At 43.5% G+C, this 26060-nt stretch overlaps 1 protein-coding gene across 2 annotated transcripts in view; it reads left to right on the top strand.

The window, feature by feature from the left end:
• The window catches only part of tenm4 (teneurin transmembrane protein 4), a gene marked incomplete at both ends in the record, with an annotated part of 111028 nt that overhangs the window by 42830 nt on the left and 42138 nt on the right, over positions 1–26060 (top strand). Inside the window, 10 exons of one of the 2 annotated variants that reach the window (XM_079165745.1) lie at positions 2023–2187; positions 4185–4399; positions 5513–5723; positions 9886–9987; positions 10711–10905; positions 12461–12661; positions 16362–16547; positions 18975–19001; positions 21494–21640; positions 22576–22792. In XM_079165745.1, the coding sequence (XP_079021871.1) occupies positions 2023–2187; positions 4185–4399; positions 5513–5723; positions 9886–9987; positions 10711–10905; positions 12461–12661; positions 16362–16547; positions 18975–19001; positions 21494–21640; positions 22576–22792 (1666 nt within the window). The remainder of the gene's footprint in view (positions 1–2022; positions 2188–4184; positions 4400–5512; positions 5724–9885; positions 9988–10710; positions 10906–12460; positions 12662–16361; positions 16548–18974; positions 19002–21493; positions 21641–22575; positions 22793–26060) is intronic. The other variant, XM_079165744.1, reaches the window with a different exon arrangement.

Here is a 26060-nt window from a genome sequence, read left to right as displayed (position 1 = left end):
TGCAGTTGAACTGAATGATTTTCGGGATTGTTTGTGTTGTGTTTTGCCCGATAACCACGCTGTTGGTACCCACCTTTCTTCACAAATCCATCGAAAAATATCAGTAACCATATGGTACTGTTTATCTAGTGTGTGCATCTTGAAAATATTTTGTTTTCTTTGAACTTATCGTGCACATCTAGTTGTTTTGTTTTTTTCATCTACTAAATGGGGGAAACACACAGGGTGATGTTCTCTGATACGTCTGCGTTTCCTCTGGAAATGACCCAATGTGTTCGATTCATCAGACACTATAGCTCGGTTTGAGCTGCCACTTTGTCAAGTTCATATGGTGGTTTCAGATTTCAGATTTCAATTTGAAGTTAATAGCTGAGCTTGGTCAAGTAAACATCCTTTTATTCTTGGGGGATCACTGCTGTAGGATTTTGAAGTGGAGAGATTTAATATGATATCCATTGCTTAATGAAGCAGCTTGCGGTAATATGTTTGGTAAATGAACAATAAAGCACTTTTGTTTAGACTCTAATGAAGGAGCAGTTCTGTTGATGCGGTTTTCACTATTTGCACTAAGGTTGCATCAATCAGTGTGCTCCTGTGCTTTTTTTATCTAAAGTTTGCTGACCTTGCTCTGAGATGGAAGATGCGCAGAAAGCCCACCCTTTTGCTTCTACACATTTTGTTTTCATGATGAAGTTGCACAATATGTGTTAGTATCATATTCCAGGAATAATAACGTGCATGTGTAATCAGACGTCAACATAGAATTGATCGACCCCCCTCGTCACCGATACCCGATCCAGCGATCCACATTAGATCAGTGCGTGCCTAAACAGCGTCATACTTAAGATGGAGTTAGTTGGAGTTCCTTGTGCTTTTAAAATAATGTAAATCTTTCATTACTAGACATGAGACTGCAGGAAGTGGAGTAGGTCCTGAGTAAGGTGATATAAGACGACACGCTAATGTGAATGTGAATATACGTATAAAAAAAAAAGAAGTTTCTTTAATTGATTATTTTTTTGCAGTGGTATAACAATAAGACTGTTACATCTTTAAAATGTTAAGTCCTCTAACAAATCAATTTCTTCCCAATGTATCCAAATAATGAAAGGCACAGTCAGTCTGAACAGTCAGTCTGAACAGTCACTGATTGGTGACATGAAGTAGTTTATGTTCTTGTAAAAGGGTCTTTGACAAAAGAGGAAACCAACATTCAGGGGACTAGAGAGGCCTTTCTCTCTGCTTCAGTCTAACACCTTCAGATAATTTCACTCTTTATAATTGGATTGTGCGGTTATTTACTTGAGGAGCTTAAGAGAACCAACAAACCAATAAAATAGCTATATTGAGTTTATGGGCCTTTTCTGCTGACTGTTGACTTCCAAGGTGGCTTTTGCCTTGCTAAGCTCGTCTTGTCCATTTTCTTATTGGTGATCTGTCATGGTCAGCCCCTCCTCCTCTGTCCTGCTCTCCGCTGCCATTGTTCCAAAGGACATTCCTTTTGTCGACCTTGTAAAATATCAGCATGCTTCATCCACTGTGTTCACATTGAAACACCCTGGTGTCTCTCTGCTGATGTGGGTTGTTTTTCCTCCTTTTGTCCCCTAGTTTGGCAAAAGAATGGAAAGGTAATGGGGTTGGAAAAATGACACGGCACTGGGGAGGGTCCGTGCTGATGTTGGTGTGGTGAGACAGATGTTGTCCCACGAGGTCAGCACAGCATCCATCTTCTGATCTCACTGCTCAGCACTTTTAAAAAAAACATGCCATTAACCATTAAACCACATATTGTTCTTTGTTCTTTGGAATCTACTTCCTGTGCCTCCAGCTCACAGCTGTTACCTTTGCATAATTACCCCTCCCCCCCCCCCCCCACCCCAGAAAAACAAAAAGTTTCCTGAGTTCTTTGGGTCACTTTGAATGTAATTTAGAGAGTATAATTGTTTTGCTTGGATGAAATTCGTTTAAAGTCATCTGCACATAAATGGTTTCTGAGGTTGTTTTTTCTGTTTGATATTTCAGCCATGCACCTTTTTGGATTAAACTGGCACCTGCAACCGATGCAGAGACAGATGTACCAGCTGTCAGAGGACAATACAAGTGGCCTATCGTTTCCTACTGACCTGGGCCTGCCACCACTAGGCAACACAGGCTTGGAAATACCTAACCGCAAGGGAAAAGATGAGAGTAAGTGCCTTTTTCTACAAGGATAATGCATTTTTACTACTACATGTGTTTGTTTGCCAACTTATAATTAAGTAAATCTTCCTAAATGTGTCTGATTTTCTCCAGGATGATTAGCATGACTCTCAGTTTACTGTAGTACACTGTTGCGTCCGCATTGGAAAAGAACAACATTGCACAAGGGAAAAAAAAAGTTTTTCAAATCTTAAAGTTTAAAGATGACATTTTGGAGCTCAAGCAAGTTTGTTATTATTTTGTCATCCAGTTTCACATTGTGTTCACTCGTCTCCATGGTATGCAGAGGGATCTGCATTGTAATCCTATGAAAGTTGTTGTAAGAGGGAAAGTGCTATTTGTTCCTGGAGGGAGAAAATGGGGGCAGCTTAAGGGACCGAGTATCCAGGGGCTGGAGGGGGATTAGCCACTCTGTCCTCTTCAGAACGGATGTGATCCTTTCATCTCCTAGTCTGGGCTTCCTTTTCCTGGCAGCCAAAGAAAGCATGTGCTCACCCCACGGTACCAACTGCTCGACTCGAGGAAAGTTTGCTCCACTCCGTTCTCAAACAAATGGTCCCAGATTCAACCATGTGATTTGCCACTGGCAGAGTACAATAGGTAGGGGACGGGGTCATTACCATATAGATGAATCCAGGAGTTGTCTTTTTTCATTTACCAGACAGCAGAAAGTGTGTTTAGCTAACAACAAGCCCAGCTACAGCTGAGCTTTAGACCCCGCACGGCAGCCGTCGCTGATAGGAAATCAATAGCCATAGTTTTCCAAATAAGTCTCATTCTGCAGCGCTGTCGACCGCAACAATGATGAGCTATCTGATGTTTTATTAAGGTGATGCAGATGTGCTGAAATCCAGGCAAGTTTCTCTCTTCCTGCGTCTTTCCATCAAAGCATTATGTTGTAGTTAAGCCTGCAGAACAACAACCATTTATTTAACCATGAGGCCCATTATCACTCTTCTCTGTTTATGATTTATTTAAACAGCCTGATAAGTACACCATTAATGTGCTGCATGAATACAAACACACCCCGACGTGTGGAAAAGGAGCCCGTGTGTTGTAACATTATGTAAAGCCCAGATCTAGGGAGCGTGTGCCCCGTCGACTCTGATAAAACCCTTCACCACTGATGGACTTTTGAGAACACCGCCATCTGCCGCACTATGCGTAACCTAAAGCCGTGTCTGCCACCAGGTCCTGGGGGTAGTTTGTGTCGAGGTCTGCTTTAGTAGACATCGGTGCTGAAATTAGCTCCTCTACATGAGCAAGCAGATGTTCGCCATTTCCACGGAGTCCAATATAAGGTGTATTATGGAGCATATGGACGACTTTTGGCAGTGGATTCACTAGTACCTGAGCAGGTTTCTAGCATTAGAGAACCCTCCCTGCCACAACTACAATTTTTACTTTATTACTTTTATTTAAATTATATCACAGTATTGAAGCAGTTGTATTTTCTCGTACCATTTTAACTCCATTTGTACAAGCTTTTAAATCACAGCGTTAGAACCTTTCACTTTAATGAGCAAGATTTATGAAAAAAGATCATAAAAAATATTAAAAATAAACTTGCCAGTCAGTCAGCAGCCTCAACAAAATTAACAAAGTTTGATCCCCAGTCGAATGATCGGATGGCACTGCTTTGTAATAATCAATGGTAGCAGGAATTCAAAACACATTTCATCATTTCAGAGGTATCAACACAAAACACTTCAGGCTATAACCAGAATAGTGTTTGAGGACCAGACTGGTGTCCAATTAGATTATTCTTAGTTCTGTACTTTCCCTCCACTGGAATTGGGACTTAAATTGCTGGCAATGGTCAGAGGGGTCATTCATAATATTTCTTTCTCTGGCTGTCAGCGATGTGATTGAATATCTGTGATGTGGTCAGACTATCATGCTTCGGCAGACCGACTCCCTCGGCCCTCCACATGCTGGATTAATGGTGTGATCTCTTTGACCGATTTACTCTCTGTGCAATGCAGGCAAATTGGACAGCCTGTTCCCAGATGACAGCTATATAGATATGGGGGAGATTGACGTGGGGCGCAAGGTCGCACAGCAGATTCCCCCCGGAATCTTCTGGAGGTCCCAGGTCTTCATTGATCATCCCATGTACCTGAAATTTAACGTGTCCCTGAGCAAAGATGCCTTAGTGGGAATCTATGGAAGGAGAGGCCTACCTCCGTCACACACACAGGTGGGAAATATGTATTTGAAATGTCACTGACGCTCATTCATTTGTTACTACTGGTAATCTATTGTATTCTGCTGAGCAGGTGTATGAAAGGAGATTTTTCTTTTTTTTTACTAAATCTTAACGTTTTATGGGTTGTAAATTATCACATTTTTGTGTTTTCTGTAACAAAACATTATATCTTGTTTGCGAAACACAAAACGTAAAGCTGTAAAAAACTATTTCCAATCATGTCTGCATTTTAAAGGATTCAGTTTCTTTTTCATTCTCCCTTATGCCGCAGAACATAAATTACGATATTGTTTAAACAAATCTATCTAACCATGTAAAAAATCATAAATCTCTTTATTGTATTATGAATCACTTTATTTGTTCCAGAAAGGATTTACAGCGCGTTTCGTTCAGGTTCAATATCATCAATGAATCACACAAAGATACAGCACCTAGGGACCAAGAAAGGGAGGTTTTTCTTTACCCTAATTTCCCATCTAGGTGCAGCACAGATCAGATATATCGTGTGATTAATCATATCTGACTGCTTGGTTCACAGAGTTTAGACCGCTATTTTAAACGTAGCTGCAGTTCAACAAATTGTTCATAGCAGGCTTTGTGTTTGCATTAATGTCCAGTGTGATTTATTTTTCAGTTAAAAGATCACGTTTGTCAAATAATGTAGCGTTTTGGTGCTGTGTCAGATCACACATAGAGCGGCCGAAGAGTCAAGACTCCCTTGCTTATGTAGATGAAAATGAACTGCCGTCTCATTGGTATTCATTGAGTCACCACTGATATGAAGCAAATCGGTGCAGATGTTATGTGGTAAAGACTAACTTACATTCCTCTCCTCCACCCCCAGCTTCCCTGTTTTTTTCACTTTAATAGTTTCAAACACGGCTTTCATATAAAATATGTGGATTAAGAAATTATCACAGCCCATCCAGCCACGATGTGCCAAGACGTACTCAAGCTCCTCCGGAATGATGAGTTATTCATGCAGACCAAATGATGCTCCGCTATAAAGAGGGGCTGAAAGCACTCAAGTCTCATGTGTCACTCTAATGGCGTGTCTGCGGTCCATCCATCAGTCTTTCTCACTCTCTGTGCGTCTGTCCACAGTTCGACTTTGTGGAGCTCTTGGACGGGCGGCGGCTCCTGGCCCAGGACATCCACGGTCTGGAGGGGCCCATGGCGATGCAGCGGAGCCTGGCGCCCATCACCACACACGACACGGGCTTCATCCAGTACATGGACTCGGGCATCTGGCACCTGGCCGTCTACAACGACGGGAAAGACACTGAAACGGTCTCCTACCTCACCACCTCCATAGGTGAGCGCCCTGGGCATGACCTGCTGCTGAAACCTGTAATAGAAATCCACATAATCCCTATAATACCAACTCGCAGCACTCCACAGCAAACAGCCCAGACTTGGAGCATGAGTCAGAGGTAGTTTTTGGCAGATTTCAATAGCCAAGTTAAGTGAAGGTTAATCAAGGTGAAGTTGAATATGACAAAAATCAGGACATCAGTGCTATCCTGCCATGCCCCTGAGTAGGGCATTGAGAGATCATAATATCCTCATTAGCCTGAGTGTCTCCCGAGCGAATCAGGGGTCCAGCTTCTGGGAGCCATTTGCATACAATTCAAAGTATGATTGTACCCTCCTGCTAGTGTCGTTTTTGATCACGATTTGCTCCAATTTCCATCTACTTTCCATATATCAAAGTAGGGAAGACATGGCCCTCCTCCGACTAACTGCGTGCGGAACCGTGTTTCAGACACGCGTCCTTCTCTCGCGGAGGTGATTTCGTTTTGTACGCTCCTCTTTGTTCTCCCTAAAGCGCCGTTGATTGGCATCGCCGCATCAAGCAAGGTGTGAGAGGGCCCGAGGTGTCGACTTTCACAGGGATGGCAGCTGGGAGCTGTTCTCACATGCTCTTTAATTAAAAGCTCCTGGGCCAGAGTCCATCTGTGACAGGGGCTGTGCCAGGCAGCAGATCGATGAGAAGCTGTCCTCAACACCAATGTAACACCAAGTGGAGACAGGCAAGAGATGCCCCCCCCCCCTCCCACCCCCCTCCACACACACACACACCTTTGCTGTGCCAACAACAGCTGTAATTCAATACTTAATATATGATATGACACAAGGAGTGGGAGTCAAGGCCGCGTGTTTACTTCTGCTTGTTTCTTCTTGACTGGATGTACGTGAAGGCCTCCTGTGGTTTGCATCAGAGAAAACACTACCTCTGCAGATGAGGTATTCCGTGCAACAGATGGGGAATTGGGAGAGGACGGAGTGGGGCAGAGTTAGTCAGAGCTAGAATTCTGCCTCTGTTCATTTGTATCAGAGCTGATCTGCCCAGAGGAGCTCAGAGGGAGGCAGAGGGGCCCTTTCTAAAATGGGTCACCGGTTAAGTGCCCTTCAGCAGAAATTGAATCTCACCAACTGCCTGAATTGTATTGAGCCATGGAGGGATAGAGTTGACCTTCAAATAAAGCAGCTCGGGCATCGAAATATATGAGAACAATATCTATAGAAGACACACTGAGAGACACAAGCAGCATTGTTTATAAGACAATAACATTCAAATTATTTCCGACAGTGTTGGTAGGGCAACGTGTCTTATTCTACCGTCAGCACCTTGTGCTCTTAACATGCGTAACATGACAGGTCTGCTTGCTGCACACAGCCACGCCATAATACATCTGGGTGGATGGAGCACCCCTGTCTTTAATCTGGGCTCCTCATTACTTGGCTGTGGCTCCATGGCAATGTGAAACGTGTCCCACTGAATGCTTTGTATCACAGCCCTCTGGAGCATGAAGCCATTTGTCCCCGCTGCCTGGTGCCAGACATGCTTCAACCCAGACACGGCTCCCTATACGGGCGAGCAAAGTGTCGGCATTCGAAGACCCAGCACCAATGTCTTACTCTATATCCTGTCTCACCATATAGCAGAGGCTCTCTCTCTCTCTACGTCCTCACACAACCACCCATCATTCAAAGGTGCTGAGCATCCTCCGAGAGCATGGCAAGTCGCTGATTAAACCTGCCTACTGCATGCTACTCTGTCCCTCGCCGACTCGAGAGGACTCGCACAATAGTTAGTTCTCCTGATGTGAAAGGGTAATGAATTTCAATGAAGCTCTGCTTGAATCCATGATTTATGCGTTGGCCTATGTTGAGTATGTGGCTAAGAGATATTCATGGCCTTCCCTCGCTGCTCTCAGAGGAACCACAGCCAACAGACATAGGAAGTGCGCATTCTGCTGAACTGCGTCAGCATTCGGAACGGGAGCGCTGCAGTTCACGACCACTCAATTAAACGTGTTGGATTTGACAGTTTTGTTGTTCCTCAAAGAAATACTCGCGATTAGAGACACATTAATGTCGGATGCCTGCCCCCTTAATATGCCAGTGGATTGCAGTTTAAGGTATGATCTTTTTCTTTTAGATCTTTCAGTGCCTTGGTTGGTGAACGCTAAATTACAACCCCCGCTTAGTTTTTTTTCTTTTTTTTGTCCCTATATACATGAGCTTTAAGGTTCACGCCAAGAATCTCTTCTGCATAATTGTACTTCTGGGAGGAATTTTAATGGCCGCACACAGTGTGGTTTCACTAGCTCTGAGCAATAAAAAATAAATAAATGCCAAGGCCTCCTAGTGTCGGTAGATGTTCTTGGTGGAATCCATCAAAACCTCACCAAAATGCTGATTTGCCTCCACCACCCCGGAGGACAGTCTCCCCTGCATCCCCCCCACTAACCCGACATGGCAAAGGCAAGCCTGCAGCACAGAAAACATCAGCAGCACTTCTGTATCTCCTCTGCCTCTATCTCTTTCTCCCCCCTCCGTCTCTCTCTCAATCGCTTTCTCTCTCTCTCTCTCTCTCTCTCTCCGTATCTTTGTCTTTTCTCTCCGTCTTGTGTTGCATCCTCAGTGATGATTGACTCTCCAGAGTAAAGGGAAGCTGAATCCATGGCTCACATTTCTAGCCCATTGTGGAGCACAAGAGACTCTTTGTTCTGCAAGTTTTGCCTCAGAGCCTCTGCTGCCTGAAGGCAACGGACAAGATTGAATATTTTTCAGCACCATTTCAGGCTTAATTCAGCGAGCGTCATGTTTCAGGATCCCGCTGCTGTCGAGCGCCTCAGTGGTCACTCTTATTTCTAATGAAAGCGAGTGTCAGAACACAGCAGTAGAAGTAATTATTTCGCCAATTTCTTTGATTAAGTTAGAGGGATCAATAGAGAAAATGACGGAGAGTGTTGTGCTGATTGTTTGCCTCACACAGAAGTGCTCTCAAACAAAGGAAGATAATAATACGCCACACTGTCAGTTGGAGTCAAGGTTACTCCAGTCACAGTGTTGTAAGACAGTATAACTTTCATTGAAAATGTTTTGGTTTCTTTTAATAGAAAATTAATGAATTTCTATGCAGGTGGAGAGACTTATTATTTATTTTTTGTAATGGATTACAAGCAGGTAACTAAAGCTCACATGTTTCTGCCATAACAACAAAGTCATTTCTACATGCGGCCATCTCGTGTTCAGAAATTAATTTGAATGTCAGATCTAAGGGTTGCAATTGTCTCACAATCATTTTTTTTTTCCAGTGACATGCTAAAAGACAAAACAGCACTTAGTCTTACAATTTGTTATAATGCGTCGTCTCTGTACACGGTGAGACATCACTGTTTGATTTGGGCCCAACTACATTTAGACAAGCTGCCAAGATACCTTTTGTATATCCCAAGGCAAATTTAATTGTTTCGTTTTGCTAATTATTATAATTTCTTTTATACAGAACTGGTGGGCAGGTTGTTTTTCAAAGACCCGATTGATAATAGAACGAAAGAACACGTTAAAACACTGTTTAAAACACGCTGTTGTCATGGGCCCCAAAAAAAGGACATTTAACACCGTAAATCACCATTGACCAGCAATGTTCACCAAAACAAAAGAGGTAGATGAAAAACAAACGTATTTATATGTAGACTGGAGATAGTGTTAAACCAGATAGAGCTTGTAGTCATTGTGATGAAAAGATAAAACAGGAGCACACAGCCTTTAGTCTGCCTGGCCCACTCGTTGCCTCTGACAATACCTAAAGCCGAGTGAAAACCAGACCATAGACGAGAACATGAGCACATGACCCATGGCAGTGGGCATCAAAGCTTCAAATTAGGTTTGTGAAATGATGCATGTCACTTATCACATCCAGTGCGTTGGCAAATTCTGAGAATTTTTCTGGTCGAAGCCCAGATGATCGAAACTCGTTTAGTCTTTCAGTGAATTCCACCATTTTGGTGCAACATTAGCGACACTCAAACATGTTTTGCAGTGAAACAGAAATGTTGACAGGGTTGGAGCCCCCGTTCTTGTCATTAGCAAAGGCATAATAATCAACCCAAAGAAAATGAGTGGGAGGAAAATTGTTTTTCAAACCGCATCACTCAGAAAAGCTCCTGATTGCTCTCTTGCAGATTCTGTTGATGACTGTCCCAGTAACTGCTTTGGGAACGGCGACTGCGTTGCTGGAACATGCCGCTGCTTTTTAGGATTCAAGGGACCTGACTGTGGGCGAGGTGAGTCACTCCCTCAGTCATAACGACTTTATTGATCTACATCGTTCACACATAACATTTTAGGGTGCCGACCAAATTATATTCACTGCGTGACCAGAGCAAAGCATTTTTAATCTTCCTATTACTTTTTATTGTACTTCAGATCTTTGTTATTAAATTAGGCAGTTCTACTCCAGATGATTCATTTTTACCTTTTTTCTCTCCTAATGGCGTCTTGTGTCACGCATAAAAGAACTTTTGAACGGTCGTAAAGGGAAGAGAGCTTTAGATTAATGGACTGATATTGAATTATTTCAATTATTGAAACCAAGGCTGTATTTATTTTCCACCTCATTATAAAAACAACGTAAGGCAATCTGTTATAATGAAAATTAGTTTTAGTCACATCTTTACGTATACACTGCCACCTGTTATCCATGTGTTGATCGGCTGCATTTTCTACACTTAATTCAACTCTTTTTATTTACTTTCTACAGACACCCAGACGCCATTGTGTAGATATCAGATATTTGGTTTTGTTAGAATTGGGTCACATCTGCACTGGATGCCAAAGCGCGGTATTTTGGTCTGCACACCGTACACTGGAGAGGAAGCCATTTAGCATTTTGGTCAGAAGCTCATTGTCAGATCGAGGCTTTTTTTTTTGCACACACTCGCTATTCTTTGAAGCTATGGTTGGAGGGGTCCATTCAAATGGATGTATGCTGTCTGCTCTTTTCAAAGCTGCCTGTCCAGTGCTCTGCAGCGGGAATGGTCAATACCTTAAAGGTCGCTGCATGTGTCACAGCGGCTGGAAGGGCTCCGAGTGCGACGTTCCCACCAACCAGTGCATCGACGTTACATGCAGTAGCCACGGGACCTGCATCGTGGGAACCTGCATCTGCAACCCAGGCTACAAAGGGGAGAACTGTGAAGAAGGTGATTGTTTTGATAAGTCATGGTAATGTGTCCTAAACGTATAAAGTTCTACATAAAATGACTGCTGTAACCATCATCGCAGCTTGTTAGTGCGTGACATTTTAATAGAATACACATAATGGGAACGGCTATTAAGTTTCTATGGCTTATTTAACAATCTGTCTAGTACTCTAGTTAAGACAGGACATCCTTTATGAAGATTGTTGTGGCCGTAACACTTCACAATATGCATCCTAAGTGACTTTCTGTATAAATCATGTATATAAGTCGTTACGTTAATAGAAACAGTCCATTTATTGTCGGAAATTTCATACGCAAAGTATAATGTTAATCCATTAGGAACTCTACATTCACGGTGCCGGATAAGGCTTGACCAGATAAGATTGAAGGAGCCATTGTGTTTGTCAGCTGTTGAAGGCTCTCATTTCAAGATGAAAAATGGACCCCGGGAGTTTGATAAATGGGGCTTTGTGACATCCATAGGCCCCCATTCTATTTTGGGGTGGAGTGTTGGCCGCAAGGAGTGGAGGGGAATGTAGACGAGGGCCCTTTAACATTTCTACCTTTCTTCCGTGCGACCTTCAGCCTGGATGATTAATTGCCAGGAGAGAGTTTCTTGTCAGTTAGCCTCTGATCTTTGTGCCTTGTGCCCAAACCATCTGCTAAGAGGCGAGAGATCCTGTTTGTCTTTCTATGAAGGCCTTTTTACCCATTTATGTCATGGTAAAGGGGAGCTGCCATGGCGGGGCCTGCTGCTCTCAGGAGCTAGACATTGCTCCTGCTTGGGGCCCATTTGCCATCTGTGTGTACCGTGCAGTTATTGTCTGGTAGAGGGAATTTTATTAATTTTATTGTATGCTCCCACAACTCTGGTGCCTTACAAAGCAAGCATTCATTTGACAAGATGTCAAGGGACGGGATGCTATAGCAACACATATTAATATGATCTTTGTATACTAATTGAACCGATGAACTGAACACAGATACAAGTGCACGGAAGAAAGATGCAGCAGAGGGAAGCAAGTGCAAGGCTTTCTCCGTCGCAGTGATCTTCAAATAGTCTGTAAACTAGAGTGGAGCATGCCTAGGAAGTCGAACTGATGCTCCAGGCTTTTTTCCTTACTTTACCCAGTTTTCTGGTAATGTGGGTTTTGTTTTTTTTTCCAGCTTTGAACTACTCATCCTCGTGGCTCTCATTTTAGTGAAACATGCTCCTATTAAGGCACCGTCGCGCCTTGTAAGGAATTTTCATTATGAGTTGAAGGTACCATGCCAGCAGGAGCATGGGCACTACCTGTACTTTGGTACCATAAGCCCCAGTGCCATTTCATTAGTTTGTCTGTAAATCTTGTCTCCGGTGTTGGAGAAAGTGGGCCTCCTCGCGACATTTTCTCTTAAGTTCCCTCTGTACATTCATCCAGTCGCAGCCGAGCTGCGGCTCACCCCAGTTGTCATTCCAGTAATGCTCAAATAGAGACGCCACATTGCCTCTGAACAAGGCGAGCAGCAGGTGACTGGGTGCGTCTTGACACTGTCTCTTTGCAAACCCTTTTAGTGGACTGCCTGGACCCGACATGCTCAGGCCGAGGGGTGTGTGTCCAGGGAGAGTGCCACTGCTTTGTGGGGTGGGGCGGGCCAGGATGTGAGAGCCCCAGGGCGTCCTGCATGGACCAGTGCTCTGGACACGGAGCGTTCCTGGCAGACACCGGAACCTGCAGCTGTGATCCCAACTGGACGGCCCACGACTGCTCCACAGGTGAGTGCTTCCCTCAGATGAGAGTACACACTGGCAGCATTCCTTTTCACAGATCGGTGCTGAATTAGCTGCTCTGATTACCAAGCAGAAAATATTGCACAGACTACAATTATTGTTTAAATTGTTTTTGCTGTTTTCAACATTCAGGCCATAATTTTGTACTTATCTTGCGGCTTGTTAAAAGATGGATGGTAATTGTACCAATTTAAGGGTAGGCATTTAAATGAAGCATTACATTAAAAAAACAAAGCATCATTTATGTATGAAGTGAGTAAGTAAAGACAGAACACATAACATCAGGTGATTGTTTCACAGTTGTATCACTCTGGTCAGATAGAAACCTTAGTCATACCTATATGAGTAGTTATACACGTCTCAGTTATGTAACCTCTCACACTTATCGATCCTCAACTCATGAGAAATAGTCGGCACAATCTCTGAATATGTCACAGTATCAAGTATCATTTCTTAACCTTCAATAATTGTGTTTGCATTTTACTACCTCACAACCGCCAAACAACATTGCAATGACCTCGACATCTCTGTCGCTTCATCTCTTGATAAAATCCCTTTGTTTTTTGTTTGAATTTATTTCACTGCCTGATTCAATTTAACTTTGATAATTGCTAGGCTCCTCGCAGAAGTAAACAATTCTGATTATGTTAAAAAGAAAACGGCTTACATGAAAAGCCTCAATCATTCACATCAGTGATCAGTCGGAGGTCCGCAGCTAGCAATCAAATTCTGGTTTGGTTTTGCTCCAAATGCATTTCTCTTCCGAACGGTTTCGTCCTCGAGCTCCACATGGTTAGCTGGCAGCCGGAGAAGAGAGGGAAACGCGCATAGCGGGGATATTGTCAGAGCCGTGATCTAATGCAAGTTAATGCTCTTTCTTGAGTTCTGGCTTTCTTCACGTTGGCACAAGGCTCACAGCTGATGATAGCTCTTTTCTGCTCCGGAGGATTGTTCCCATTGTGTTCATTCCGTCCACGGGGAACGTTCTCTCTTGGTAGTCAGAATAGGCTGAGCATCAGATACAGTTTTACAGCTAGCATACATCTTCTAGAGGCTCTGAGGCTGAGAAAAAGCCGTGCACAATTCAGGTTCAGCTCTTGACAGGCTGCCTGCCTGCTCACATTTACCAAAAGAAATATCTTACTGAAAAACCTCAGTGAACTCAGGGGTAGATTGTTAAAGAGTTGTCAAACGTAGGTATATAACATCACTGACTTTCAGTGTTGGCAGATGCAAAAGTTCTAGATTTTCTTTTCTTCTTTTAACTGTTGCCAGCTGAAAGATTTCACAGTTTTGCACATTATAAAACGCTCATGGGAGGCTGCATTCATGTTTTATGATTATTCTCTGGCAGATTAAAACTTCCGATACCTCAGTTTGAACAGGACTCTGATATGTTGATAATCAGTTCATCAGCTCTGTTTTTGTCAAAGGCAGTTTCAGCCGTAAGCTGCATTCATTTCGACAACATAATTTGTTTTCTCACAAAATATTTCTTATTATATGTTTTTAGTCCAGCAGTCACTTAGATCCAGGAATCCCTTTATCTTCCAAGCATACAGAGTGACCTATTAGATAATCCCAGGGATTTTGAGGGAAATGGGCAGTTAGTCTGAGTTTGCCTCGTAGAGAAAGGGCTCTGTAAATGACGATGAGTTGGCTCTTTATCCGCCTTTATCCTGTTCATTGTAGAGCTTTCTGTGGTCTAATACAACACTAAGCTCGGTGGTGGGGTAGCACAGCTAGCTGCCCATTTTCTTACAGTCTGGGGGAAGAAAAAGATGGAAGGCTTTCAATAAATCTTTCAAGATTCTTTAATTCCCCCCCCCCCATAACACTTTTAAGTCACAAACTCATTTTCTCATGGGGCTTTGGCACTGTACAACCTGGGTGCGCACAGTTGGAAGTAATGCTGTTACCAGCCATAAAACAATGCCTGAGGTTTTATGTCCTTTAATATGTGTGTTTTTATGCCGTTTTTGCCATTCTCCCACCCAGAGGAAAGTTTGTTTACACGGCCCTTCAGTGCAAATGGTAACGGCCATCGTGGGGATGGGGGTATTTCTCACTGTTGACTCCTCTGGCCACGGATAATGAGGGTTTGCCTGCAGGCTGTAATTGCATCTTTATCACGTTAAAGGTTTCTCCTTTGTTCCAAGTGAACAGTTGTCTCACAGTCAGTTTGAGTCTGTTTTCCTTTGACCACGATGTGCTCTAATAAATCTGAGTAAGGAACTGGTAGGTTTTTTTTTCTCCCAACAGGAGAATGTTAATGATTGTTAACGAATTCACTCAAGACGCTCATTATGTTCATTAGCACCTCCTCTATAACTGTGTTAATGTCGTCTTTAGAGGCAATCGAAGGCATATTTCCACAATAATTACTTGAAAATGAGTGATGAGCAGCCCCCTTTTACTGAATCCTGTTCTGATATTCTACGTTTCCATGGTTATGTTTTTAGCTTGTGAGTGTTTAAGCAGTCATAAGGGGCACCAATCAAAATGCTGCGAGCGTACTGTACCTCTTTATCATCAAAAGTCCGGTGTACAATTAGCATTTGCCTAGATTAAGTGCTAAACTGCAATTAGCAGGGGAGTGTTTTTTTTTTTTTTTAAAGCTTTTCACGCTGGTAATGTCATGTTATGGTTTGTGGCTGAAAATACCACTCAAATCTAATTTGTAGCAATGACGAAATTGGCCCTGTAAAGGCAGTAATTGACTTATTAAAAGATTTTACCTCCAGTTAGGTCCCCTGCGGTCACATTTGAATTAGCTTGGCTAATAAGCCAGGAATAAGCGCCTTTTGTTCCACGTTGGCCATACTGCTAAGCCTCCCTTTTTTTTCTTTTTTTTTTTAAACACTAAAGTTTACAAAGAGGTTAACATTTCAATGAGATTCATAATAAATATGTCAGCGTTTAATTTCTGTGAGCTTTTCGTCTTGTCACGCTCTCCCTCGAGTTCATGAGACGCGGGTAAAGTCCCAGGCTCTATCGCAGCCTGTCAGGGAGGTCTTTCAGCTGCCACACAAAAGCGTCAGCCGAGCTTTTCTGTGGTTCTGTCTCTCGGTCGCCCTTCATTCCGCAAACGTACTTCTTCCCGTGGCGCACTGCACTCAGGTAGAATAAAAACAGCATATTGACATCTCATGCCTTGAATCATGCCCTGAATATGCCTTGAATAATTCAGTGGAGCCGTACTTCCTGCCTTTAGCTCGTAGTAATATGAACTCAGCATGTACAACCAAAATATAGTTTTAATATAGTTTCACAGTTTAATCAACATGGCAGCCGTATTTTTTTTTCTTTTACTACCTCTTTACCCCCTCTGTGTCGGAAAAGAGGTTGACTTTACAAAGAGAAGAAGAGGCAAGGAGAAGAATAAGTCTGCTAAGGCCGCCACAATCCACGTCTTTTCTATATAATGGACTTATTAGATTTGTATTGTCAAAAAGGATTGCCCCTTATGAGGTGCAGGAATTTCTTTTCAGCTGCCATCAGACAAGGTAGTGGAGCGTGGCCGCGTTTCCTTGACAATAACTCCTGGATTTGTCTTTTTCTTCACCCTTGTTGCCTTGTCCCGTCACCCCCCCCCCCCCCCCCCCCCCCCCTCCTTCTTTTCTCTCTGTCACCCCCCCCCCCCCCCCCCCCCCCCACTCTTTTTCTATGTCCCTGTCTCCCACAGAGATTTGTGCAGCGGACTGTGGTGGCCATGGCATTTGTGTGTCGGGCACCTGCCGCTGCGACGACGGCTGGATGGGCACCGGGTGTGACCAGAGGGCGTGTCACCCTCGCTGCAACGAACACGGCACTTGCAGGGACGGCAAATGTGAATGCAGTCCAGGGTGGAACGGAGAACACTGCACTATCGGTAGGAGAGGAAGAGGTTTTGGTATTGGTGGGGGACTCTGTGTGCGTTAGGGAAGTGTCTGGGGGGGGGGGGGGCAACAAAGGCGCTGTCTGTCCTTCTGTGCGGGTATGAAGCACTGGGTGTGAGGGGAAGGGTCCAGTTGGAGAAGAGAGGGAAAAGCATGCTTAATTGAATTTGTGCAACTCGGTAGAGCATGAACAGGTTTACTCAAGGATCTGAGGCTTGCCTTCATGCATTTTAATGTGGGAATGTGCTAAGGTGTCCTTTCCTTTTTACCCATCCTATTCCACATCTCTTTCTTTTCTCCCCTTCCATTTGCTATTTATTTCAAAATACTGATAAGTGGGTCATTGTGAGCAGATCAACCACCACGTTTTGCTCTGTGTTTACACTTAACAACTGTTCTCTAGTGAACACACTTGCAGAAGTTAAGTTTTCAAGACCTTTACTGCATGTCAAGGCCTGACTTGTAAGCACTGGCTCACTTCAACCGAGGAAAAAGTTTTTGACTGAGTTTTCATTGTGTTGTAGAGGGAAGTCATTAAGTGTTTTGTAGTGGATTTCATAATCCTTTAGCGGAGTATGCCAGGGGTGTTCAAGGGGTTGATACTGTTGGCTCCTTTCATTTTCTGATAAAATCCTTTACAGAGAGAATAGTAAAGAGGTAAAAGGAGCCAACTCATCTTCGCCAAATGTACAATGTACTTTTTGTATGTTTGCTATTTTGTTCCTTCCTCATTGTGAGCATTTGCTTATCCTAGAGAATTAGTGCCTGCAGTATTATGTTAATATTAGCAACAGACACAGCAAGTAAGCATAGTTCACCACTGTTTGTGACCTCACTCACCTGTTTGAAACGCCCGCTGCCAAAAAGACGGCTGAGTTAAGCTGATGGATGTCCTGACGTTTGACAGTTTCATCGTCAAAGTGTAACTTGAGCTCATTAACACGAGTGTTTTAATGTACTAGGCTGCATGATATTTGACGTCAGGGCTGTCAAACCTCCTCTAAAGAGCAGAGGAGACCATGCAGAGGATATTGTGATGTCTGCTTTGCAAGCCTGCAACTTTACCATTTGTCCCCTGTGTGCCATCCATTGTCTTATCTTCTCTTCTATATATTTTTTTATATTTCATTTGTATTGCTTCTTTTTATTGGTGGAAAGTAACTGAATGCTTTCACTCAAGTATTAAACTTAAGTACAATTTTGAGACACAGGTACTTTACTTGAGTATTTCCAATTTATTTATTTATTCTTCTCCACTATATTTCAGAGAGAGATATGTTTTGTTCCACATTCATATCGATGTTGTAGTTAGTAGATACTGCTTTTACATAACACAATATGTGGCAATCATATAAAATATGATCCAATCATCTAGGTTAAACTACCCAGTTGACAGTTGCCAACGGACATGGTAGCTCAATCTCTATCATTCTATGATGCAACCGCTCAAGCATCAGAGATGAAGTCGGAAAACAATAGCCATCTCTGTCTTCTCTGCCACAGAGAACAGAAATATGCAACTCCCACACATAGAAGTCACCAGGGAGATGGGACAGAAGTTGAGAATGCTGGTCTCATAGGTGAAAGCTTTATTCCATTTTCAAAGAGAAAGATCATTTTTCTCGCAGAGTATTCTCATGCATATCTCAGGGCAGAGCTGCTTCAGTACAGAGCCTTGACTCAGTCTGTGAATGTTTTATACGCTGGCCTTACATTATTGATGGGCCTTTTATAAGTGCCATATTGAGATCCCCGCTCCCTCAACAAGAATATTCCTCAGTGTCATCCATTAAGAAGCCAAAGATCTCAATTTGAATCAATTTTCATTATTGAGAGCTCTGCATTGGCCCCAGAGCCCCATGCTGTGGAGAGCGGGAGGTCCGATCCGGGCCCCCTCCAACGCAGGAGCCTCTGGTGACCTCATCGTCTAAAGAGGTGTTTTGAGATTAAACGCGCCTTTTTGTTGAAACATCCTGACCCCCTGTGCGATATTGCTTGAGAGGTTTAAGGGCGGTAATATGTGCATCAATCACGTTGCTTTTGAAATACTCCCCCGAGATATCCTGCCGATCCTGGCAGTTGAGAAATGGGGAGAGATTGAAATGTTCTTTCTGAAGATATCACTTTTTTTTGGTTGCTCTCTCTCTTACTCTCTTTAATTCTCTCTCTCTCTCTCCTGTGCTCCACAACTCCCCCTGTCTTTTTTTCAGTCTCCATCCCTCTCTCCCTCTGTGTTGGATTGTATTTGTTGTGTTGCTTGTATTGCATGGTTTTGCTTCATGACTGCACTTTTCCTTTTTTTTCATATTTATTCATTTATTTACCTTTTGTAATGTAAACTAACACCTTGCCTTGCTGTCTTGTCATGGAAGTGGCACTGTTCAAACCTCCCTTATATGTCCTGTCTTTTATCTCCCAAGCTCACTATCTGGATAAGGTAGTGAAAGGTATGACATTCCTCCTTCCTTCTATTTTTGCCCTCCTGCCATCGTAAACTCCAGCCGGCTTTAACGAATCATGAACACACAGACCATGCTCTTCCTCCCCCACATCGACATATACAAACACTACGCACCTCCAAACAACTCATTCTAAAGATCCCCACCTCCCATCAACCTTTTTTGCCATATTGTCACACACTAATCTCCACTTAGCACTTTCACACCTGGAGAGTCAAGTTGTGACGCTTTCTATACATGTTGGATATTTGGTTTTGTGTGCGGCCTTGCTTTCTCGATGGAGGTAGGAGGTGTCGGGGAAAAGGGGGCTTCATAACCTGCACCATGCATTATGGATGAGTGTGCAGCTGTGAGCGGGGCTTGATAGGTGCTGAGGCCGCATCCTCTCTAATTAAAAGAGTTCATGGTCTGGTTGGTGCAGGGCAAGCAGGGGGTGGAGGCTCTGCAGCAACCCTGCCTCTCTGCCTCCAGCTCCCTCTCTCACTCTCACTGTGTCCTTGGTAATGGACCACCTGGCACGAGAGCGGCTGCCAGAGGAGTCCTTTCGAACACTCGCAGCCTCACGTTTGGAGCTGTTTCAGGCGGGCTCGGGCACGGCTCTGCAGGGGGCTCCACTCTGAAAGGGCTGCCAATTAAGTTGAACCGGTGCCAACAGAGAGCGGATCTTTATTTATCCTTGTGATAAACATTCGGAGCTTACTAATCATCCGTCTCCACTGGTCCAACCGGAGTTGTTTTGTCCATTCGCTCAATAAAAGGACGGCTAATGTCCAAACGTGTCTCGGAGGCAAGACACTCTCTAATGGCATTAGCCTTCGACTGCGAGTCCCTTTTCTTCAGGGAAACGAGAAGAAAATTGAGACGGGATTATATATTTTTCTTCCAGTTTTGAATGCTCCACAGTCTATCCCCTTTGTTCAACATTCTGCATCTCAGTTGCTCCTTTTGTTAGTCACCTTTTTATAGATATAGTTTCAAAGGAGCCCTTCAGCTCCCATGATTCTGCTCTATAGTATGAGTGTAACGTATAAATGAAAGGTTGCCATGTGTCAGTCAACGTGGCTAAACGCTTCATTATGTTTCAATATTAAACATTTATAACAATGAAATATTATATAGCTTTCTATGATAGAAGGACGGAAAGGTCAGAGATATGATTTGGCAGTCTTTTGTTGTTCCAATCAAATTGAATTTAGTGCTGCTCTTCATTTGTTTAAATCAACATTTATAAGGCATAAATGTGGATTTGTCATTGATCCATGGCCGTATTATGACTCATATCATTATACTGTCCTTTCTCAGTATTGCAACAACCAAAATGCAACCGATGCATTCCTCAGCTAACCATGTGATCTACAACACCCATCTAGTCTACTGCTTCTACCCTTTAGCTTTCTAAACACTTCTCTGTATTCCCTTCTCATCACTGTTTCTTGCTTCATCTGTTATTTCTCCCTTTAATACATTTCTCCCTCTCGCCGTACTCGTCTCTCTTCCTTCCTTGCTCTCTCATGCTCCCACTCCTATTCTCCCTGCGTGATGTAAGAGCATCGAGACAGCCGCCCCAGCCTCTCTCTTGTTGATAAAATGGGTCAGCTTAGCATTCTCTCTACCAAGGCAGCTCGCTAACAACACAAACTGTGACAGACGCGTGCGTTTGATATCTTGAGATGTTACCCTCTCCCTCAGCGAGGGGATCCGATTCACAAGGTACCAGATATAAATGCCAAACAGCCCTAGAATGGGTGAGATAATCCTCTGATGTATGCCCTTGTGAGGACCCATCCAGAGAGAACCAGGGGAATGTTTCACCTGTCGGTCTGCTCCAGTCTGCCTTTAGCTCCCCTGGGGTCACATGGCCGGGAACATAGTGCATAATATTACTGAGCACAGCCTTATACGCCTATTTATTCTGCTCCTCCTAATGACAGAACACACACTCTGCCTGAAGGAATAAGGTTATTGATCAAAAAAGAGAGCAAATAATATGATATACAGTCAAGCTTCTTTTTTTTTCAATAACTAATGCAGCCTTGTTGCCGCTCATTCGGTAGCAGTAATGCTACGATCGTTATGACGGTCACATTCGAAAGTCACATAAAAACTGATCCAATTATGTGCGGGAATGCCAGCACACACACCACTGCTCTCATTATTCAGCCGTAGTAGCGCAGATACAGGAGACCAATCTACTGTAGTAATGAGTGAATATTGATTTAGAAGATCTCTCTTATCTGATTTTACTGCAAAGGGATATTAGAAGCTTCACAAAAGGTGTATTGAATTAATCAACTTCAGCTGAGAGTCATTATAGCCGACCGCACCCATTTGAAAATCTTGACGTGACTTTCGTCAGAGAAATAGTAGCAGCAAACCATTGTCATCAGCAGGCCCACGTTGTTTTATTGTTGGTGTTAGTGCACAAGCAATACACAAAATTCCGTGCCGACCACTGTCTTTTGTCTCTTTTTGCTACACAGAGGGCTGTCCTGGTTTGTGCAATGGAAATGGTAGGTGCACTCTGGGTAACAATGGCTGGTACTGTGTGTGCCAGCTGGGCTGGAGGGGCACTGGCTGTGACACATCTATGGAAACGGCCTGCGGTGATGTCAAGGACAACGATGGAGGTAAAATCACAAACAACACACACCAGTGCCTTCTGACACCGGCCAAGCATCCACAGGGACTCTTAACTAGACATGATTTGACTACAGAATGAAGCCCCTTTGTGCTTGAGAATACACTGTACCTGCTTAATGCTTTCCAGGCTCAGTTGTACTCTTATGCAGGAGAGGAGGAGGAATAGCTTCCAGGCAGTCACCTGGACAACAGGGTTTTTATTAAAAAGCGGCGTAGCTGCCTTGAGGCCTCTGAGCATGGGCTGGCCTCAGGAGGAAGTCCCTGTTCTGCCCGCTAACTAGCCCCGAGCAGAGCCAGGCACACACACAGAGCCAGCCAGGGGGCTGCACTACTCTTGAGGCCAAGTGGAAGACGTGACTTCCTTTCTTCCAGACCTCATTCTGGGCTTGAGCTATGGGATAGCATCCCTTATTTATGCAGGGGCTGTTTGTCCGCACGCCTCCCCATCACTTCTGCAGCGACTGCAGGGCTCTCACTGGCAAAGAAGGGGTGCTGCTGGGGATTTGACTGACTCCTGACAGCAGGGTTTATTTTTATCACCCATCTGGCCAGATAGGCCCCTGAAAGCAAAGGGTAGGGAGTCCAATGACCCACTTTAGGAAAGTAAAGTACAGCAGCTCTTTCTGTCTTGTATTATTTCATGCAAATTACAGATAGGGATCCAAAGCAATTCTGGCGGTGTTCAAATGTTCTCCAGGACAGAGATGTACATGACACGGCTCCAATCATGTAGTGAAACAACGGTCAAAATGAATAATGCCCCAGTGGCTCAGATATAGTTTCTTTTGCCAGGTGTGTGTCCAGGCTGTTGTTTAATTAGAGAGTGTGTGTGTGTGTGTGTGTGTGTGTGTGTGTGTGTGTGTGTGTGTGTGTGTGTGTGTGTGTGTGTGTGTGTGTGTGTGTGTATGTGTGACCTTGTCAGATGGCCTGGTGGACTGCATGGATCCAGACTGCTGTCTCCAGGCAACCTGTCACACCACCTCTCTGTGCGTTGGCTCCCCGGACCCCCTGGACATCATCCAGGAGACACAGATGTCCTCTTCACAGAGCAACCTGCAGACCTTCTACGACCGGGTGTACTTCCTGGTGGGCCGAGACAGCACCCACATCATCCCCGGAGCCAACCCCTTCGACGGAAAGTGAGTGACTTGCTCATTACTCTCAGCAGACACCGAGCAGTAACAGCCATCACATTGTAACAAGATGAAAGCTGATGTTCTCCTGGGAATCAATATTAAATTGAATTCTCATTTTTTTTTTTTTTTTTTTTTTTTTGCATCGTCGTTTATTTCTCGTGCATCAATCACACTCATTCAGTTGAGTCAGTTGAATTAGCCATTGCTGGATTTAAAGCTGCAGTGCAGAACTTTTGTCTCCCTCCTCTGGCAAAGAGAGTAATTACACAAACACTATTGACGCTGCCTGCAGGTGAGTCGACGATCCCTTTCTTTTTTCATCTGGAGCATTCACACTAGGAACTTTTCTTGGACTCTTCTTAGGATTTCCCGCCATAGCTTCTGCCATATTACATCGTCTTTCTGGACCCCCTTAGCTCTGGCTGGTTGACATAAAACGCACCAGACACATCCGGTATTTGAGCTTTTCCTGGCAGCGCTAGTTTTAATCCTCATTGTTTGGCAATGACTTGAATGTGACAGACGTTCGTTTATATGTAAAAGTTTCACATTTTAATTTAGCTACTCCGCTAATTTTCAATTGATCAAACTGGGATCTAGTCTGAACTTGCATTGTCGCTAACGTCACTTTTTTAAGTATTGACGTTTCAGGTGCAAGCACAAGTCAATCAGTGGCTTTCATTATTAATGTAGGCCTGTGCAGTCACGATCCTGTGGTTGTTGCACTTACAGAGTGTAAAACGCTTGCTTTTTTTTTTAACCAAAACCAGAATGTCTGTATGAAGGAGTGGAGGCCGCTATAGGCGGCAGTGGCTGAAATGGGCAGGGACCGGATGTGTGCATAACTAGAAAGATGACGGACAGATGATGATGGACAAACATAGAATGTGGCAAAATGCACGGAGCATTCCCTTGCACAGAAGGCATCTCATATTCATGTATTGTGATTACTTTTGCCGTAATTCATCTGAGGCCCACTCCCAGAGGCAGAGCCCACGACACCCCAGCTATGGAATCTGAGGCGCTTTCATATCAGGCAGGATGGCTGTCAAAGTCCCATAAGATTCCCCTGCCTCTCTTTTCCTTTGTCTCCTTCTCTTTTCATCTTTAATCGCTGGTGAGGCTGTGTCACCTTATTTGCATCCCACTTGCTTATGGATCTCTCTCATCCTGGCGTATTATACTTCTGTGAAACAAACAGTCAAAACAAGATAAATTGAGAATACAATATGTTGAGAATATTTTCAAATTTTTGTCCCTGGTGATAAAATATTCTAAAATGGTGTCAAAACCAGCTGACGAATCAAGCAAACTTCACAGCGTGGAGTTGTTATTTGAGGCTTTTTACTTCTTCTGTTCAAAGTGATAGCAGACGGTTGTAGTTTCAGACATTACTATTTTTAGTCCGGCAGAGCTGTTGCTTTGGTGTTGAAGGAAAAAAATCGATTTCAAAAGTGTCTCTGCTCGAGCAGGATCATTTCCATTAGTATAATCTGCAACACGACACGTCCTAGCATTGGGTGCTTGTTGAAATGTTTAAATAATGTGCTGTTTGCCACCCTAATGCTGTGCATCTTACCTCATTGGTTGCAGTAAAACACACTTTCATTTCTTAAGGCCTTTATACATATTATATTTATTTATTTTGTGTCATTAATTCACACATCAATTTTGTTTTTTAACTGTACTTTCACACAGAACATGAACATATTACGCGGCGAAAAAGAGACGTAATTTGTTGGAATATATACTTTTCCTGTTTTTTTTTACCATTCAAGCAAGTGTCAGCCGAATACTTGAGAAAAGCACTTTGTGACATTATTCCTCATTGACGTTTTTTATGGCCTTTCGAGAACCACTCAACATTTTGCAGTTCTTCACTGGACAGTGGAGGAGGCGCAGAGGGTTGAGTAATACTCCTGTCCCTCTCTCTCACCAGAAGATGCAGCCCATAAATAAGTAAAATCAAGAGATCCAGAGATGAGCTACAAGATTGGAGGCCTTGGCTCACCTAAAAATATCAGTGATAATCTATTATTCATGCTTGGTATTCATTCCCCACCCACTGACAGATATGAGCGGTTATGACAGGGGGCTCGGGGCCTCTGATGAGCCTTACAGCCACAGTCTCAGCATCATCCTGATACGCCTGACCTGGTCACCTGATCATCTCTTCATTGATCCTTTAACCGCTTCCTCATGCTCGTAGACATGTCCGAGTGCTATTTCTGATGTTTCCCACCACGAAAAAGCTGCAAAGGTGCCACTGAATAAAGCATCTGCCACTGCGTAAAAGGGTCTCGACTCTCCACCATGAAACACAATACGAGAGAGTTCCTAGGCTCAACAGTGGATGCTGACTTGAATAGTAAACAGGGACTTTGTCTATAGAACAATTTGGGCAAAGATTGATAGCTGGTTTATAATAGCAAGGCAGAAGCCATTCGTTTCTTTTGCAGGCTTGCGTTTTCTTTATTTTGTTTATAACTCTTTTATTAGCATTAGGCCTTTAGTGTCAGAAAATATCTTGTTTGTTTCCTCCTCCGTGTGCTCTATCCCTTTTAGCAGCATTATATATTTGGAGAGCAGAAAATGTATACTGACGTCTCCTCATTGTACACTCTTCAGTATGCTGGGTAACACACAGGCAGGGAAAGAGAGGGCTTTGCATCAGGGTTTACCCTATAATCAAGTCATTTGCATAGGTAATTATGTTTTTGTTGCTTCTGTGGTGACCATTTATTAGCCTGAAATACTACTGAGTCGTGTAGTTTCCTCACAATTACACAATGACAAAAGGGGGGGATTTTCCAATTTTGTGACAGCTTTATGCCGTGTGACTGCCGTGTGTCGATGACGCTTATTATCTTTGAAAAAAAGTCTTCTCACCAAAGGTTGTTCAGTCTCCTTAAAAGTCTTTTGTTTTCCACAGTTGCACACCCAACTGTGCTGAAACAGGCAAGTTGTGGTAAATTGATGGATCAGATTTGTTAGCTGTAAGTATCATTAGTGTTGTCCCCAAAAAAAAGACATCTAACAGCAAACTTGATCCACGCACTCAATTAGAAGAGTTGGATAACAGGAATGTTTTGTTGAGACATCGGTGGGAGAATCCGTTCAGAAGGGCTTGTTTTCAATGGTGCAAGTTCCTCGTGTCTCAAAAGTCAGGCGGTTTTAGCGTCGTGCGTCAACACAACTTCCATGACATCAGTGGCAAATTCCACCCCAAGACCTGACCTGTATTGTTATCCACAATACTTCCACTTTAAAA

This window comes from Pholis gunnellus, assembly GCF_910591455.1.
Source record: "Pholis gunnellus genome assembly, chromosome: 9".
NCBI classification, from domain to species: Eukaryota; Metazoa; Chordata; class Actinopteri; order Perciformes; family Pholidae; genus Pholis; species Pholis gunnellus.
The sequence above is the reverse complement of the archived record's forward strand: the minus strand, read 5'-3'. Positions and strand labels throughout refer to the sequence as shown.